At 39.4% G+C, this 19,863-nt stretch overlaps 2 protein-coding genes across 3 annotated transcripts; one reads left to right on the top strand and one right to left on the bottom strand.

The window, feature by feature from the left end:
- The first annotated feature begins 102 nt into the window (after nucleotides 1-102).
- On the top strand, nucleotides 103-3,777 carry LOC138634440 (uncharacterized). 2 transcript variants are annotated; one of them, XM_069721359.1, is made up of 4 exons: nucleotides 103-1,151; nucleotides 1,494-1,553; nucleotides 2,909-3,011; nucleotides 3,290-3,777. In XM_069721359.1, the coding sequence occupies exons 1-4, from the start codon at nucleotides 963-965 to the stop codon at nucleotides 3,643-3,645; spliced, it is 708 nt and encodes a 235-aa protein (XP_069577460.1). In that variant the 5' UTR covers nucleotides 103-962; the 3' UTR covers nucleotides 3,646-3,777. The 2 variants fall into 2 exon arrangements, with proteins under 2 accessions (XP_069577460.1, XP_069577461.1); XM_069721360.1 differs by lacking the exon at nucleotides 1,494-1,553.
- An 8,206-nt stretch (nucleotides 3,778-11,983) lies between these two features.
- On the bottom strand, nucleotides 11,984-19,010 carry LOC138634432 (uncharacterized). Its single transcript, XM_069721352.1, has 10 exons — nucleotides 18,935-19,010; nucleotides 18,564-18,606; nucleotides 16,219-16,358; nucleotides 15,900-16,032; nucleotides 15,511-15,783; nucleotides 15,129-15,416; nucleotides 14,884-15,023; nucleotides 14,673-14,792; nucleotides 13,579-13,623; nucleotides 11,984-13,391 (listed from the first exon to the last, which is right to left on the bottom strand). Exons 2-10 carry the CDS (start codon nucleotides 18,601-18,603, stop codon nucleotides 13,215-13,217), a joined length of 1,356 nt encoding a protein of 451 aa, XP_069577453.1. The 5' UTR covers nucleotides 18,604-18,606; nucleotides 18,935-19,010; the 3' UTR covers nucleotides 11,984-13,214.
- Nucleotides 19,011-19,863: the final 853 nt, after the last annotated feature.

The following is a 19,863-nucleotide window of genomic DNA, read 5'->3' as shown; positions in this document are numbered from 1 at the left end:
TGAATGATCTTACCATTTGACCTGGATTGCTAAACCACAAGTCCCAGTGTGCAAATCTGTGTTTATCCGTGTGCAGCAGAGTGCCTTCCTCCTCTTCTTCCTCCTCCTCCTCCTCCTCCCCGAGGATCCGGACGTGTTTGAACAGTGGAAACAGCCGTTAGAATCGCTGAAAGGAAAGGAGTGCCATACGGGAACGGTGACAAGGGAGGGTTTCTTTCCTTTTTGGTAAAGGTTGTGCAATATAATCCATCGCAGTAGGACGTCTGGCGAAAGCTCAGACACAAAGGAGCACCAAACTTGAGTGGTGTGTAGCTCAGCAGAAATAAGAGGCTTTAGGAGACTCGTGGTGAGCTCAGCGTCACTGCGTTTCTTTCGTGTGGTCGTAAAGCTGCAACGGAAAGGAAACTTTTGGACATATTCCTGCCATATAGCGCTTCTTTTTTTTTTCTTTTTTTTTTAACTACCAACTTTCCGCTGCGTCTTGAGTGGTGATCACACGCATCTCGGCCGCTGCTGGATCTAAGCCTTTAACGGTTTCTTACCAAATATAGACCGTGTTAATGCTGGAGCGTCCTTGAGGAGCGCAGGGGTCCCGGATTGGATATTTGCAGCGCTGCCAAAGTTTATAATTAAATGCTGAGATCATTTTCAGAAGGGCTTTTGTCCACTAACACATTTTCATCTAATTTGCAGAATCGGACACTTGAATCAGCGTAAGCGGCTCGTGTTTGTGCCTTTAGTGATGCATGTTGATTTAAAACGCTCCGACTGCTCCCAACAGAAGCCATTTTTAAATCTTTGATTTCCAAGCCTGTCTGAATCACTGAACACGAGCTGCTCAACCTGCTCCGGGCTGCAGTGTTGACCTGTGCACATTTTGGAGACATTTTTCTATCGTTCTCATATCTCCCCGGCAGGGACTTTTCTTTTGCGCGTCTGGCTGCGGACGCAGTGGACGTGCCATGGCTCGGTTTTTGATTGTGCTGTTCCTCGGCGTGGCGGTGGGCTGGGCTGGAGCCGGAGCTGAGCAGGCCAAGGCGGACAGCCCACCGGTGGTCACCCTTCGTACCCTGGTCGAAGGAACCTGCCAGGAGGCCCAGCGCTACGCGGAGTCAGTGGTGGGAACCGGCGTGATACGGTCAGCTGTTGAGGTACAGAGAGGAGGTGCACCGCCGGATAATTACCCACCCTGCACCAGGAAGTGGATTTATACTCAGTTCTGTTCTTTAATTGTTTCTTTGGTCTAACTTCACTGCTTGTTCTGATCAATGCTTAACTGTACCTGATCACTAATTTTCAGCTGTCATTTCTCTCCATCTATTCCTTCGCCCTTCACACACATTCCTCTCCCCGATGCTCCTCAACTTGTTAATCTCCCTCCTGATCCCCTCATCTTCTCTAACCTCATTTCATGTCTTCTATATCCACGCATCCCCCTCACACACCATCCCTGTCTCCCTGCTTCCACCCTGCTGTGGCTCCCTTTTCCTCAGAGTGCAGTGTTGTTTCTTGAGTCTGTGCTTGGTCAGCAGAACATCTATACAGTGACCATGGTAAGAAACCTCCTGGGTGTCGCCATCATGGCTCAGTTTAGCCCATGTCACGCCATAGCTAGTGCACAGAGTAGGAGCATGAGTCTAGTGAAGCTGTAGCCATATGCCTGTTTCCATACACTGATATTTGCATGTGGGACAACAATTTACTTGTGAAGTTGCGGAGATAAGATTTTGTATGCGCTGATAAGTAGAGCTGAAATAGTTTACTGTGACTCCGTTTTTGTGTTTGGATGTAAAATATGGGGTATGTATACATGATTTACTTTGTGTCTCCAAAAAGCCTCACACCAGCTAAATTTGATGCCAAGATTCTGTTTCCAGTGAGAAAATGTGCATTGAGTGATGACAATTTAACCATAGCAAAAGCAAGAAAAAAGATCCACACACTGAACTGATCGTCTCCACTAAATTTAATCTAACACGGCAACATTTATTCAAGATATTCATCAGACTGATAACCTCAGTCAATTCAATTCAGTGGGAGCCACGAGTGCACTGTGAACGTCTGTTGTGTAACTTTTGCCTTCAAGGTTTTTTGGATGTGGACACTCTGCACTCTTAAAATTGAATCTTCAAATCAGCTTTAGAGCAATAATATTATATTAAGAAAGGATTGTCATGTCTTTGGAAGACAAAAAAGGAAAAGAACCTCTGCAACCTCATGCGTTCTTTTCTTTTAGGTGCTTGTCTTTTAAAAAGTGTGTGTGGGTGCACAAACCTTCCTTTAACATTAACAAGATTTTTTTTTGTTGATCAGACTTCAATGAAAAATCCAAGTTTATTATTTCGAAATGGAGCCAGCAGTAAAGGATGAGATGCATTTTCAAGTTACATGCACACACTAGCGTGGAGTGACATAAGTGTGACTCTTGCACTGACATATTGGACGGTCCTCACGTATGTGCGTGTGTAATGCAACAGGTGTAGATAAGACACTTGTCCAACTTACTGGGCTACCCTTGACCTTGCTGGACAAGGCTGTACTGTGTGTCTGCGTGCTGTGTGATTTGGGGGCTGGTGAGCCGAGGCACTACAGGAATAGAGAGGGGTGTTGTCCAGCTGTCACCCGCATGCACAGCTGTTTGTCCAAGTCAACAATACAGCACTTCGTTTATCACAAGAAGCAGCTCAGCAGCACTTCGTCTATAAGAGCTCAGAGTTCATGCAAGTGCTGCTATAACTGTCAATAGTGCTGCCTTTATAAATCACGTTGTATCTGCCTGCACATTTCTCTTACCGCTGCATGATTATTCACCTGATCAGAATGCTGTCTCTCTTCATTGTTACTTGGTGTGATAAAAAAAAAAAAAATAAAAAAAACATGTCTCCACCCTCGCTCCACACCACTACAGTTTTTGGAGACGGTGATCCGATTCCTGGCTGAAGGAGCTGCCAGCGGCCTGAATGTCATCGCTGTTTATGTCACAGAGATCCTCAGGGTCACAGGATTTGATGGTGAGTTCCCGAATAGCTCCTGTAGTATTTGTAAAAGAACCAGTAAGGTATGCATGCACTGAAAATTGTTTTGCTTGAGTGAGAGAGAATCTATGGCAATGAAAGTTTTATAAGAGCAAGTGAAAATATGCAAACTTACTTCTCCCTCAGGGCGATTTCTCTGCCACTCCTTTATGAGTCTGAGTGTTTACTCCTGTTGCTTCCTGTGTAACACACAGGTATTTTAAAGCTTTCTTTGTTATGAAAATATGCCTAAGCTAGATTTCGTCCTTCCACAGCTTCACTGACTCTGCCCCGCTTCACTCCGGAGGGCGTGACCGCCGTCGCCCAGTGGGGTCTGGTGGCCCTCATCGGTTACTGGGTGCTGGCCATCGTTTTCCGTCTGCTGATTGGTGTGATGAGGCAGGTATTCTGGGTGATGAAAACTGTCCTGGCGCTCTGGCTTTTCGGACTGATCGTGACTGACAAGCAGGCCAGTGTAGACACCACGGCAGTTCGACTGGCCGGCCTGGTGCTGGTGTGCGTCCTGTTGACTCTGTTCACTTCTGCCTCTGAAAAGTCTGGTGTAGTGGAGGGCCGACTGAGCTCCCTGGAGGGTCGGCTGAAGGCAGTAGAGAAGAGGAAAGGGGAATAGTGATGGGGAAGCTTGAAAAAGAGTTAAGATGGACAAAGGTGATGGTAATATTGGTTAAGAAAAAAGTAATGATTTCTTTATCTGTGTCAAATGTGGGAAATAAAAGTAATCTCTGGGATTTTTAATCAGAAATTGTGCCTTTGTTTGTCTCCAGAAAAAAACATGGATTATATTTAGGATAAATAACTGTAGTCACTGACACAAAAAAAAGGTATGAAAAGGCTGCAGCGGCAAGACTAGTGTGCACACAGCATTAAATAATTCCACAAGTCAGATCATAAATAGTCCTCCTGCAGTCTCTTTCACTATCTCAAGCAAAATAAAAAAATGTTTTTTAAGTATTTACTTAATTTTTTTTAAATCAAAGTAAAATTGCACATAGTTTTTCAGTTAAAACAAGAGAAAGAGTCTGCAACCATAGGTCTGTGACTTTTTAAACTCAGCATTTAATCAACATGCTCACAATGCAAATGATAACATCAACATTTAGCAGACATAATGCTAAACATGTTCACCAGCATGCTAAACTAAGGTGCTGAATAATGACAACTGAGACTGATGGCAATGTCGTTAGTTCTGCGAGATTTGGATCATAAACCAAAGTATCGTGACCTTTTGATGGACTTAAAAACTGTAAAGCCATCAAAGTTATTAGGCTTCATTTGGTGGGAATCATGAATGGTAACCCACTGAGTGGATGCTGAGGTATTCTACATGCTGCTGGGGGTCCTCGAGGAAAAGTCAGGGGCTCTCCAAATGTCGGATTCATCCTCTTGGTACCAATTACCTCAATCAAATCTTATGTCAGTCCATACAGTACATAATTTAGTTCGGATTGGTTCCCTGTTGGTCAGTCAGCTGGAGGCTTTTTTGATCCTCAGGGTTCACACCAACAGTCTTCACCCCCACTGCTGCTCCGACTGAGTGGAATAACCTGACCTCAGAGCCAAAATTATCATTCCTACTGGCTCACCCTGCAGCAGCACAGCTCACTTACCTCCTACACTGTACTGTGGTGGAGTGCCAAGTGGATCAGATAGGAACCCACAGTGATACCAGCAGTGAGGTCTCCTCATGTCACCACCTCTCTGCATCATCACAGAGACAGAGAGCGGTGATCATGTGATGCTAATCTATTTATAGAATAATGATTTAATGAAAATCTAAATGCAAAGATACAACACTTAATGTGAGAAGATGTTAGAAAATGTAGCCTTTGACAATGGATCAAATTTATTTATATAAAGTTAAAGGTATTGTATCTTATATTAATGAAACCAGAGAATTATAATTCAATCCTGCAGTTCTTCTCAGCTCTACAGAGTTTATTATTTGTGTTTAGGTTTTCCAGCCCATAACTTTACTGTCCTGGCTCCACACTCACTGCTTTCATAGCTGTTTCATTAAAAAAAAAAAAAAAAAGCTCTGAAACCATTAAAGCATCTAAAGAACCTGCTATTTTCCGAAACAGAGTTTAAAGTAGGTTAAATATTGAACTTGGATTCAGAACACAACACCAAATAAATGCTCATTTTGCTCTAGGTCTGTTCAAAGTGTAAATGAGGAGCTCTTTTCTAAGAAACTTGCATAACAAGTTACAAGAAGATAATACTGTATCTCAGCGTTGTGTTGTTTCCAATGCCCCCAAATGGTAAAAAAAAAAAAACACCATATAAACAGTGACACATTCCCACGCTTTGTTTTATTATATCCTCATTATTACCATAAATCTTGCAGCTCTAACTCGACTGCGTCTTAAATTCACTGATTTGAAGCTGAACATTGACCGGGTCAGGTATAATTTTTGTTTCATACTGTAGTTTTTAAAGGGTTTTCTCTGTATGATCTCCACAGCTGTAGTTGGTGTTCTAGGCACATAATGAAGAGATTTCAGTGTGACTGTATCATTATTTAACCATAGAGCTACACAGCCTATAATTCAACACACATGTACAGTAATTCAAATTCTCAGTGGTCAGACTGTAATTCCTTCAGGTTCCTCTTAAAAGACATGTTTGCATAATTAGTAGGTAGTTATAAAACAAATTTTCCCAAATGCACAAATACAAATCTCAAGCATTTGTTGTTGTTGAGTACTGTCCTGAGAACCAAGAAAGGTGTGATTCAAAACATTTAAAGACATGCTGCAGTCCTACATAAATCAATATGAGGTGATAAAGTTTTTCAGGACCACTGAAACTTTAGAAATGTGTTGCAATTGTTTTTTTGTCGTGCTCGCCAACCAGATTTGTGGCCCTGTTGTTTTACTTTCTGACACACCAAAAGGCTCAGTCATAATTTACCTTCTGCTCTGTTGAATGTCTTCTGTGAACCAGTCCGTATGTCAGGGGGTGGGGGGGGATTTATATGCTTGGATGAGCTTTTGGCTCGATGGAGCGGTTGGATAGGTGGTGCTTGTAGTGGCGGTGAAGAGAATTACAAGTAAATCTGCTGCATGTGAAGACATGACAAATACAAACCATATTTCAGCGTGTTGTGAGCTTTAATGCACCAGGCACAAAGTATAAATACACTCAGACACATGCACATGTATATATGATGTTCTCAAAAACTATTTACTGTGCAATCTAAGATATTCAAATATGAACAAAATCAATACATTAGACATTTGTTACTAATATATTATTATTAAACTCTGAATGCAGCCCTACTGTTGTGTTTACTGTTGTTTGTGTTAGAGCATTAAAAAAAAGTTGCTAATGAAAGATTCATAATGCATTGCACTGATGGCACTATGCTGACGAGAGTGCAGCTCAGAGATGTTTGTGTCTTCCTTGAAAACTTTCACAGTCAACCTGGTCTGCGATAGATGATGTTCCAGACAGAACTGCCAGAAGTACAATAACAGTCACACACTGCTGTGTTCCGCTAATGAGCATATTCAACTATTTTTGAGTGAAACTCAACAGGTAAGAAATTGTTGTAAAAAAAAATGTCTGTATTCTCAATTTAGAGTGCATATTTTTATAGGAACATTTATTTTTGATCTATGGCTTTGAACTTGTGATCTTCGGGTACATGCTCTGCTTGGCACACATGATTATTCAAGGCTTTAAAGTTGATGTTAAAACTGAGATAAATAGGATTGATACAGGTGTAAAAAAATGGTCTCCATTCTTTCCTTGTTTGTTTACCAATATCAAATTTGACACAATGAAACATTGTGGACCTCCCAAAATGTGGGAGAAGTGTGAATCTACATGTGTCTTTCCTTGTAGGTACTTTAAAAACTGTACAAATTTTAAAAGAATAGTTCAACATTTTGGAAAATACACTTGCTCTCTTTCTCGGTCTGTATGGCAAATACGAAGCTAATCTGCACTTATACAGCACCTTTTTACCTTAGTGGTCTACAAAGCACTTTCAAATTTTTGTCTCCCATTCACACATACACTCAAATGGTGACCTTCTGAGCCACAGGCCGCATATCCAACGAGAAACATCCATCATTTTGCTCGCGGTTATGAGCCAGACTTTTTATTAGCTGGGAACGGTTGCCTGGTAACCAGACTCCAAGAAACCACTGGTGAGTAAGTGTATTTTCCAAAATGTTGAACAATCCCTTTAGTGTCACACTAATAGATAAATTAACAAATTTGAGTGCACCTTTTAAAATCAAGGCTATCAGCTGAGATCGAGTTGGTCTGAGGTATAAATATCACAGTGGGTTGAGTCTGAACTGAGTGGGGGAGAGGAGTTAAAGGGCATCCCCCTCACTTCAAACTGCAGCACAGTGTCAGAGAAGAGTGGGACAGTTGGAGCATCGGTCAACTCAGCTGGAGCCAAAACCTGCCGGGAAAAAGACAGACGTGTATCAGAATATCACAAGCAAGCTCTTGTGTTCAGTCTAAAATACAGTTGTTAGCTGCTGCTTTTTTTAAAAAGTGAAAAATAGAGAATATTCATGTAAAATTATTACCATGATACAGTAGAATAACACAGCTTTTGCATTATTAATATAACATTTCATATAAAATATCAATATATTAACTGAGCGAACAGAATACAATGATTTACCAGTTTGAGGCTGAATTCATTGTAAACCAATAAAAAAATTTAAAAAATCCAATTTGAGATTATAATGTTCGCTTTATGTTGATAGTGTTTTCAAGAGATGTGGATTTATCTCCATATTCATTTTTGAGACTACAGTAGATTAAATAGTTGATTTTTTTACACACAGTGTGTGCTCACTTATACACATTTAATAAGACCTTTCAATACAAAAGCAACATTAACGGGGACTTGGACATTTTTCAGACATAGTATAACAAGAAAAACTGAACATCATCTGTTTCCCACGTCAGGGCTGCGTTGGACTGAATAAAACAAGTTATTCAATAAGAGCAATAGAATGCAGTAAGAGTAGAAGAAGGTAAGAGGCTTTATTTTAGAGTTTCTAAAAATGGCAGAAAGCAGCGAGAATTAGTGCGTCACAGTTGTAAGACACTGCCAACAAATGAATGTTATTAATAGCATGAAAGAAATATATTACATGGAAAGACTGACTTCTTCATTTAGTTACAATGACTACACTATAAAAAAAAAATACAAATTTGGTGGGTAAAGAGAACTTTAAGAATTGTATCAAAATGTGGCCAGCAGGTCCGACCTCAAGAGTAACCAGGTGGCACATTGACAGCAGGAGGATTGTGGATCTGCAGAAGGAAACAATGCGCTGTGCATTAGTAGGGGGAAGAGAAGAGAATAAACATAGCTCGAACATAGAGCCGGTAAGAGTGGAGACGTTCAGCGAATGAAACACACAGACTAACCGGCGGGTCAGTCATTGGAAGGCTGAGCGGGGCAGTGTGTCCCGGAGGGCCCACTGAGTTGGTTTAGTCTCGGTCAAACAGGCTCGTGGTTGTACTCCAGAGACAATTACAGAGAAGATGTAAACAACAGATTTTTAGCACACGTACACAAACACACGTTTAAAGTAGCCTCAGTGCAGAGGATGTTACCCTCGTGGTAACGCACAGCAGGGTCAGATTCAGGTTCAGATGTCTCTCTACAGCAGCAGAGCTTCAAGCCACAGCTCTACACTGTCACAAGGAGAGCACCACCGGCAATACCAAAGTAAGGTGGCTCAAACAAGGGGACCCAAAATAATAAGTCCAATAATCAATTAGTTTGATCGGCAAAATTATTTTACAAACATTCTGAAATAAGTATGTCAAATATTATCTGCTTTGCTTCCAGCCTCTGAAATGTGAGACTGTTCAAGTTTTCTGTCATATCTGTTTCTGTAAATCTGTTTTGAACTTATTGTATGTCACTGCAGGATTTGGAAACTTGTGATGGTAAGTTCTCACAATTTTCCTACATTTATAGGCTGAAAGGTTTTCTCAAAAAAGACTACTACCAGGTTGTAGACTATAATAAATGGGTACAGTATGTGTTTGAAAAAAGACCTAGAAATAGGAAGTTGGAACATCTGGATCAAAGGATTTGAAGCCCTATACCTTCTTACTGTGAGGCGAAAGTGCTACTCACTATACCACCTACACCTAAAGTGTCTTGGAAAAAAAAAAAAGAAGCACCAGGAAAGGAAATTAGATAAACTGAGAACTAAGAGAAAGATCCTCACCTTTTACCTCTACGGACTTTGTGTACAGCACTTTCTGACCTTTGTTTCTCATTTTGTAGATGCCATTGTCTCTCTGGGTTAAATTATTTATCACGTAGAAGATGCCATCACCCTCCGCCTGCTGTCCTCACTGGCCAGAGGGTCGTCCCGTTTCCATAAGTTCGTCACACCTGAGTCGTATTTGGGGCTGAGCTCGATCGAGTGAACCGTCCTTGGCAGCCTCATCCTGAGCATGTTCCCGTACTCTTCCTCATCTTAAGTGTCATATGAGCGGCCTAGAGAGGAAATGCATCAGAAGAATACCTTATGCATGTATGTTGACTTTAACAGACATATATTTCAATACGTTTAGAAAATACATATTTAGCATGAGTTGATTTCCTTAAATCAATTCAGTGACTATGAACGGCAGAAGTACAGTAAATAAACACTTTGTTACAGCTCAGAAGTCAAAATTCAACTCCAATTAAACCCTTTTTAGCTAAGTGTATTTTAAGTATTAAAAAACAGAGTATTCGGTATATAAGAGGACCCCTTTCAGTGTTAAATTGTGGCGCAGTCAAAGTCCCAAAAAGTTTTTCTCATAACTTATTTCGTTAAATGGTTTCAATGTAGTAATAAAAATAGTGAGACATTAAAATATAAAATAAGACTAGGGGCTCTCCTGTTGATTTTGTTGGAAGAGAACAAATAATTCACATTAGTCAATGGGTACCTTAAATTACAGATTAGTAAATTAATCCCTTAGTTGATTGAAAGAACGTTAACTGCCATGTTGTGATGAACAATAAATCATTGAGTTATTTTCAAATGAAAAAAAATGCTAAAATTTCTCCTGACTCCAGCTTCTTAAATGTGAATATTTTCTAGTTCTTTTAGTCCCTCATGTTAACTGAATATATTTTGGTTGTGAACTGTTGGTTGGGACAAACACAACATTTTGGGTTGGACTTTGGACTTTTAAAAACAATTAGTCAACATTATTTACCATACTTTGTGAGTTGATGATTTGTATTTAAAATCCAGTCACCAGAGCTGGTGAGTTGGGAGTGTTAAATAGTATAAATTGGAAATGTATATCACAAAATTGGATTTGTAACTTCCAACTGCTGATACTGTATTTAAATTTACTTAATGCTGAGCATATACTCAAGGAAACAAGGTTTTTCTTGCTGGCTGTCAGGCTAAAATGGGACTATATGTTGACACGTACCCAAACAAACACAGGCACTCAGCAACAGCTACGATATCATCATTTGCCTCAATTTGACACACAAAACCAGAGTCCAGTAAAACGCGGGGTATGTTTGCAGTTCATCAAGTCTGTACTTCTGACATGTTCCGGCCTTTCAACCACTTCAATAAAGACACAATATCACATACTCTGCACTAAACCGTTAGTAACGGTGTTTAAATGATGGGTACAAAGCGTTGTCAGGGACAACCACTAAGGGCGTTGCCATACTGCTCATGGTGCGTTTAGGTACGGCAAGGAAATGCCTCCACAAACCACATAGGGCTGCGTTTGGAACTTTTTGTTTTGGGTTGTCATGCAGCAAGCATGAATTGAGGGATGACGATATGTGTCTGTCACTTTGGTCCACGCTGAAATCTCAGCAGCTGGCTTGGCTACAAAAGTTTGGACAGATATTATGCGTCCAAGAAAATAACTTTTCTCCGAGAGACGTCACTCACAAACCAATGAGTGATGTCATTGCTGGTTGCCGCTTGGTCCTACCCCTCAGGCCCATTCCTGTGAACGCGATATCTTAAAAACACCTTGAGGGAATTTCTTTAAACTTTGGAAAAACCTCTACTTGGTACCAATGATGAACTGATTAGATTTTGGTGGTGAAAGGTCAAGGTCTGTGTCACATTATGTGCATCCTACCCCTCAGTACCATTCCTGTGAATGCAAAATCTGAGGAACACCTTGAGGACATTTCTTCAAATTTGTTGCTGACATTCATTTGAAAGAATGACACAAGGATTCACAAGGATGAACAGATTAGAATTTGGTTGTCAAAGGTAACTGTGACCTCACAAAAGATGTCTGTGGCCATAATTTAATAATTCATACATTAATTGTATATCTATTTCACTAAATATATATTAGGTTAAAATGATTATTAATCTTTTCTGTCTATTATTCAGCTCCATAACTCAGGAACACATGGCAAGATTGTAACTATATTTCCCATTTATGACAGATACTGAATTAATAACATGACCTGGAGTGTCAATATAGAAATTGAGGTGATTGTTTAAATCTTCTGTGCTGTCAGCATCAAAGTTGTTTGCGAAGCATCCATGTTTTGAAATGTATAGCTTCTTTGCAGCAACACCTATATGAGTTTTCTCAGAAATGCATGTAAAGTACAACCGCAATGCAGTGATTGTAGTTTAAATCTGTCTGACCTGCCCCACAATTCAATGAGTCTTAGAAGGAAGCAGGTTGTGAATTTTTTTATTTTTTTTTAGCGTCTTTAACCAGCAAGTTACACAATCTCACTGATCATTAATTTTCTCAACCCTGAATATCTGCGTTAATCTTTTCAAAACTTTTTAATAATGGTCACAAATCCGTGTCACTGCTGCTATGAATAGATAGAAAAATATATGAAAGTGAGTATTTTGGATTCTTGTGTTGATGATTCATCACACCCCCAGTGTTTTAACCATAGACCATATATATTATAACAAATAACTTTTCCAGTGTATTTTCCACTCTGCTGCTTCTTTATTTTAATAAAAGTCAATGGGGTAATCAATTAACTTTAAGGAAAACATCATTTTCAAATTGTGATACTTAAAGTGTAGTCATATATCTTCATTCAATCTAAACAAACACTTGAATGACAAATATAACAATTTACCAAATGACCAAAAAAGTTTCTGACAGCACCAAGAAACGTTTATGATAAAAACTCCAGTTTACACAGGATACAGAATCACACAGACAAAGATAAAGTGTAACAGAATTTCCAGATGTAGGATTTACATTGTAAAAATATAAAGTGGCACACATCTCTGTATGTAAAGATCAAATTCACAGACATGTGATATTTGGAACTGAAGGCACTTTGATATTCTTTGCAGAATGACAAAAAGGCAAAACTAACAATCTGTGTACATCAAGTACTCCAGTTTATGGCAAACACATTTATATTAGATATTATACAGAAAAACCCTGATTATAACACTTAAGTCTTAAAACACAGCTGTAATACAAGAACTAGGCCAAGTTATTTATTTTTCAATTACCTGAGAAAAATTGGAAAAAAAACAAAAACAAAAAAAAACATTTAAAAAATGTACTAATGCCTTGTTACCATAGCATTTGCATGTAAAGACTTGAACTTTAAATAACTCCTACCTTGCACTGCTTTGCTCTTTGATACAAAAGACCTATGAATACTTCACAGTGTGGTCCGATATCTTGTTTCTTACAGCCTACCTGAACCCATCACCATAGCTTTGCAGGTTTACAAATTCGTACAGAGGTACTCAGCGATTCTGGAGAAAGACTGTTGATATTTGAATAGCCAAAAGAATTTACCCCTATTGCTTTAGTGCTCCTTCAAAAGCCCCAACCCCCAAAGTTATGGACAAGCGTTACCATTACAATGACACAAACAACTGGGCTAGCTAAATGTTCCTGCCTTATATAACGTGGAAGTCAATGTCTTTCTCGTGGCTAAACCAAAACAATAATTATAATATAAAATGTCATCAAACCATATACAAGCACACAAACAGCCTCCGGAACACAACAGAGTAAGCCCTAGTGAGAGTGAGTTGTTAGGATTGTTTTTACTCTACAGTGACTGAAGAGAGGACCATAGGTCTACAATCGCTAACATCACCACAGCATATTTGTCACTGGGCAAGTCATTTAATGTCATTTAAAATGGGTTAATTCAACAGCTGTAGCTCACTTGAACTTTCAGTGTGCTCTTTACAGAAAATTTAGTTTATCTGAGTTGTAAACATGACAGAAAGTTGAGTCCGAACTGAGAGGGTCAGAGGCAAAGGCAAATCCTTTCAGCTGAAACTGTGGGTCGGCGCCTGAGGAAAGAAAGTCTGCGCCGACTGAGGGAGCCGGAGCAGATCCCTGCCCTCCTTGATGTGCAACCTGGAGAGAGCAAAAAGTGTTTGGAAGCTCAGTGTGTAAAATGAGTCTAACGTTGAAGAGGCAAATATCCATCTTAAAGTGAGGACCGACTTATTCTTTATTGAAAAAATAAATTTGTGCAGTTAAGACTTCAATTTTGTGTGAACTATTTGAACTTTCAGTGAATTCTGTGTGTTTGTGTGCGTACCTCAGGCCGAGAGGGGTTCACCTGGACATTCACTGGGTGGTACACCTGAAAGGTAAAAAAATACTACATGTGAGCCCGCATTGGAAAGAAGAGGACATTTTGTGAGGATGAAAAAGATAACTGTACTCTTCATCCCATTTTGTCATAGAGTGTGAATGTGAGTAATGCTTTAAGATACATTTGACTCACTTTGTCTTTGGCCCTTTTGAGACATAGCGTCAACATTCGTTCTGGGGTATCCAATCACAAGTAGACAGCTATAAGTACGGCTTTTTACATTTTGCATTATCATGCGTCTCGAGTGAACACTTGTAATTGGATCTCACTTCCTTGCACTATAAGTAAATTAACCCATATATCAAGTAAATAAATAGGAAAAAAGAGGCGTTGCAACAAAAGTGAAACATCTTTGCCCACTGGAGCTTCTTTTAAATGTGCCATCAATTAATCAATTTATAATGCAATGTATTTAACATTTGTAAATGTCTGAACACACAGACAGTCTGCGTTTTTATTCAGAAAACGGCTGCTTTATGGTCACCAGTTCAGTTTACTGTCAGTCTCTCCTACATTTTTTTGACAATTCAGCTGCGCTCGGCAGAGTCACACAGGAAATTGTTTTAGTGGCTATGTTATAGATTATTCCGACGACATCAGTTGAGTAGGTGGTCCTCCAATGAGGACCTATAAACATTTGCATTCACACTGCTAAAATAATTTGATAATACGCATCGAAAACTACCTTTGAATGTGGTCAGATCTCGATGTGTCCTCACTGCGTTCACACCTGCACTCAGAGCTGTTCACTTGTGATCTGATTACCCAGAAAGCATGTGTGCCATGGCATTTACTCTCTCGGCGCCACACGTTTCACCTGAAAAAGCTCCAAAACCTGGTGGCAATGTGTTCCGTTTCCCTCCTTTTGTTGTTCAATGGCTGTTGGCAAATAGGTTTTAGGTGCAATATTGTCACCTTCTGGCAGTAGTAACACTTTTCTACCGGGTGCCAGTAAAAACCGGGGAAAACAACAGTCGCATGAGCTATCACCTCCAGTGATTCACCTCATCCTTTGGAAACCTTTGTATTATACCTACCGGTGGGTCAAGAGAAGTGGTTGTAGGTTCTTTAAAAACCGGGGGATTCATGGGTTGATAAGAAAAGGATGAAGGAGGCTGTGTAGCTGTGTAACTTGGGCCAATGGGTTGATTCACATCCTGTAATAAGAATGAGGATGTTGAAATAAATATAGCAACATACTGTAAATCAGAACCGTTGGGCTAAATGCCAATTTGAAGAAATACTTACATGGTAATACACGGACGGTGGTGCTGCAGTCTGAGGAGCCAACTTGTCTCTTTTACAGCACTTCTTCTTATAAAAGCAATAGCAGAGGAGCCCAAATATGCTAATGCCAGCAATGACAGGCAAATAATAAGATATATAATCTGTAAAAGCACAGAGACATTTGTGTAGTGGGTCAGGAAATGAGTGGTAATGATAATTTGAATTATCAGTAGTTTTATTCACATAATAAATACAGTGTTGCTTACCATGTCGCATCGCCAGGTTTACAGTCAAACCCCGGTTGCCATCCTGGTCTGTGACTTCAAATGTTCCGGAGTCTGAGGACTCCAAAGGACCAATCTCCAAACCACTACTCCCAACTTTAATTCTCTCGAAGAACCAGTTATCTTTTAGGACCAGTTGGCCTGCTTTCAGAACTGTTTTGGGTATCCTTTCCTCCAGAGGCATGAAGGTCACAGTCCATGTGCCCTTACTCGAAGGAAAATTGATGTAGAGGTGCTCGTCCACCTTTTTATAATAGTCTATGGTGTTTTCTGTGTGACAAAGATTAAATTGTGTAAAACATTTAATTTATAAAACAGCATTCTGAAATCTGACACGCAACTTTAATTAAGTTCCTAACATCACCTTCTACAACGAGATGGAGCCGAGATTCCATAGTGTTGTCTTTTTCCCTGAAGTTGTAGTAGCCATTGTCTCTCTGAGTGAGCTCGGAAATCTTCAAGAAATTTTTCTTTACCCTTACTCTGCTCCCAATATTGGTCTGAGGGTCTGTGCGATTCCAAAGAATCTTTATTTGGTCCTGACTGTAAAGGGGCATGAACTCCAGGAACTCAGCCTGTTTAGCAATACTGTAGTCAAACGAAGTCCCGTAAGATCTACCGATCTTCTGAGCACAATCTGAAAATGCAGACAGAGAAAATAAGAGGATGGACTGATATTTAGGGATAATGCACATAGCTCAAATATATGCCTAATGTTTATGATGGAATAGAAATACAGTGCAAAGATCTCACCCAAAACCCTAAGGTTGGTAATCTCATGTGGATGTTCCCCATCAAATATGATGAAAAAAGATCCGTTATCTTTTTCTGTCACATCTTTCAAATTAAGTGAACCATAGGAAATGTCAAGGCGCGGGTCCTTTGTCTGAAAAGTGGACAACACAAATACATTTAATTAGGACAGAAGGTATATTCTGTTCAGTCTCTTATTTGAAGCCTTGTTTATTGGTTTTGAACAGAGCCAGACATTTGTCATTCCAGGTTTGGCCTTTAAATGGATTTCACAGCAATAATGGTCAGAGTATAAATCACTGCACCACAAGCTGCTCACCTTCCCGTCTTCCGCCACTATTTTCCTGGAGCCACTGCCAGTTGGGGTGAAGTACAGCGGTCCTTTGTAAAAAGGGGGTGTATATACAGTTGCTATCCTTGCATCCCTTCCATAGCACACCTCTACACCAGCAGATGAACCTTCAATCAGAAGAAGACAGGTGGAGGAGAGTGATGGAAAAATAATAAACTCATCATACTTGTCAAATGTTTGTCTATCTGTTACACAACATGTTCCTATTGTCTCAGAAAAGATGTACTCATTTATCCGTCGCACAACATGGTTCTATAGTCTCAGTTACAACGTCTCTGTACCTTTACCTTGTGACCTACGACCTCACTCAGTACTATCTACAAAATCAGATATACAGAGGGAATGGGGGTGACTGTCAACTGTTTGTCACACTGTATATAAGCTGAACTACGGAGGAAGGACTTTGAGCAATGCTGGACATCTTTCTTTGAGTGTACATGCATTTGCTCCTTCTTGCAAGAATAAATGTCCGATACCTTTGATTTTGAATACAGCCTCTGAGTAATTTTTCTAACAGAGAGTCAGGCACCAAACATCTGCAGATGGTTGGAAACCCTCATTTAAGCTACTTTAATAAACTTGACACCACATACAACACTGAAAATGTTAAGAATAGTTTGTAAATATATGCATGTACAACCCTGTTTCCAAAAGAGGTTGGATGTTGTGTAAAATGTAAATAAAAACAGAATGCGATGATTTGAAAATAATGTAAATCCATAATTAATTGAAATTAGACAACATATAAAATATTGAAACTGAGAAATTGTATTGTTTTATGTCAAATGTATGCTCATTTTGAATTTGATAACAGTAACACGTTTCAAAAAAGTTGGGACAGCGTCAACAAAAGACTGGAAAAGTTGTGTAAAGATAAAAGAAATACCTGGTCAAAATAATTAGGTTAACTGGCAAAAGATCATAAACATGATCGGGTATAAAAAGACCATCTCAGAGAGACAGAGTCTTTCAGCAGTGCAGATGGGGAGGGGTTCACCACCACTCTGTGAACGAATGCGAAAGTATTTGGGGATTTAATCATCTATGGTACATAATATTACCTTAAAAATATTTGAGAATCTAATTAAATCTTTGTACACAAGTGACAGGGCTGAAAACCAGTATTGGAAAGCTGTGATCTTTGCATTAAAAAAAAAAAACAGACAGGAATCTGTAGTGACAATCACTGCATGGGCTCAGGAACACTCCAGAAAAGGATTGTCTGTGAACACAGTCTGGGTTCAAATTCTACCATGCAAAGAAGAAACCCTATATAAACATGATCCATAAACGTCATCGCAACATATCCTGCCACCCAGACAACCCAGGCAGGGCTTTGCTTAGTTCTTAGTGTTAGAGGACTGCCAAACTGGCCTTCCTGCAGCCCAGACCTGTCACCCGTTGAAAACACTTGGCACATCATGAAACAAAAAATACAACAAAGTAAACCCTGAACTGTTGAGCAGCTGAAATCCTATATCAGGCCAGAATGGGACAACATTTCACTTTCAAAACTCCAGCAACAAATCTATTAGGTTCCCAAATGTTTACAGAGTGTTGTTAACGAGGAGGTGATGCAACACAGTGGTAAACATGCCCCCATCCCAACTTTTTTTGAAATATTTGATAACATTTCACATGTTATCTTTATTTTCAATTAAATATAGGTTTACATGATTTGGAAATCATCACCTTTTTTTTATTTATTTACATCTTACACAGTGTCCCAACTTCTTTGAAAACGGGGTTATATGTACTTAAAAAAAATGATGTTATGATTACATGAATTCATGTTTTTGTGAGTATCATAACATTTGTACAAATGGAGATACATTAAAATAAAGTCCCATTATAGTTACCTCTCTAACAATAATGCAGCTCTGTGCTAAATCAGTTTCAACAGAAAGAAGAACTGAAACTGCACGATACTCTTCACAGGAATTCAAATTTTTTTGAATGGTGAATTAGTTCAACTTAATTAATGCAAATACTGGCGGCCTATATCGTGTTTTTTTCTACATTTATTCTTAAACTCAATCACGTCTGCAGCATTTTTTGAATTTCCTAAAAAAAACAAACGTATTTATAATTGGACACGTTTGGTCCAAAGAAGTTCTAGAAATGATGGTAGGGGCTGTTGTCCATCTGTTTTCTGTTTGATTTTAAACTCAAAGTTCACAACAGCCCCACTATACATTTAACTGCATAAACTGCACAAATAATTGTCAAGGTCATATAACTTGAGCCCAAACATTGTCCAGGTTTCAGTCTTGCATTTCTCGATAGTAATTGTGTGACTGAAGCATACTCACCAAAGAAGAGGGTGGAAACAGACACTAACACCAGGAACATGTCCTGCAGGGAGACAGAGGAGGGGAAGGGGTGGGATGTCCTGTTATTTCGGGCACATTTCCGCCCCCAGTCTGTGCAACTCTTGTGTAACAGTACAATTGTGTCCGACGTGGTTTCCCTAATGTAGTTCAATTAACTTGCGATATTTGAAAGTCCGTGTCAGGTCTTTTAAACGTGCCTTTTCTGTCGCTAAAGGTATCTGGCAGACAGTTACTGACCAACGGCTCCCACAAACTACTCCCAACAGAACATGGACATCAAAGCACAAGCAACATGGTTAAAAAAAATAAAAATAAAAAACATAACGACGGACAAGAGGTTATCTACTCACTGCAAAATAAAAACGACGTCCTTGGCTATTATAGCTGAGACTGCGTATGTTCTGCTTCTGGGTGGAAACAACTGAAATGGGCGAGGCTTCCAGCTTGCGCGAAATTGCGCCATTTGTGCACCAACTGCGCATATAACTCTCATATGTGGTGCTTTTAAAGGTTTGCTCCCGAGTGACAAACCTGTTATTTGTTTTGTTGCTGCAGGATAGATCCTACGGATCGTTACACATTGTATGGTGCTGTGGTATTAGTTCATGCACGCGACTGGCACCAGGACATAATAACATGTTGATTGTTTTGAGTTGTGTTTTGAAGTATTGTCTTTGGTGGCCGTTCACAAAGAAGCAGAGTTGTTGTAATGTTCACGATACAAACTAATGGTGGATAGTGAACTTGGTCCTTTGAATTTCACGTCAGTCTGGCTCTCTGCTGGTCAAATTGACACTAAACTAAACCAAATTAATGGGCTACAGCAATACTTTGAAATTTAAAAAAAATTGCATCATATTTTATATATGTACATACGGTATTTAAGTTGAATTATTATTTATTATTCAAATTATTAAGTTACATTATTCGTGTTGCACTAACATGTCATTTTAATTGTTGTTGGTCAAAACTAAGCTCATGCTAAAAAAAATTTTTTTAAATCTTTTACAATGCATACAATTTATTAAGATCATTATTTACATGTAAGATCTGCATGACAACTCCAGCTGTCACATACTAGCCTACATGGAGTGAAACGTAGCTCTCAATCAAAAGTGGACTAAAGGGGAGCATAATGCGATCACTAAAGTATTTTGAATGTGTACTCCAGTCTTCTCTGCAGGAGACGCCACATTTCATTAGTCTATCGGTCCTCGTGTTTTTTGGGTTTAATCGTCGCGCAGAGTTTAAATTTGTAGGCGTGCACTCTCTTGCGCCA

Source organism: Brachyistius frenatus, unplaced genomic scaffold (genome assembly GCF_029030835.1).
Source record: "Brachyistius frenatus isolate BFR_SWC_R1_liver_20210118 unplaced genomic scaffold, ASM2903083v1 Contig_261, whole genome shotgun sequence".
Lineage (NCBI taxonomy): Eukaryota > Metazoa > Chordata > Actinopteri > Embiotocidae > Brachyistius > Brachyistius frenatus.
Note: the sequence above shows the minus strand (reverse complement) of the source record. Positions and strands in the feature narration are given on the sequence as shown.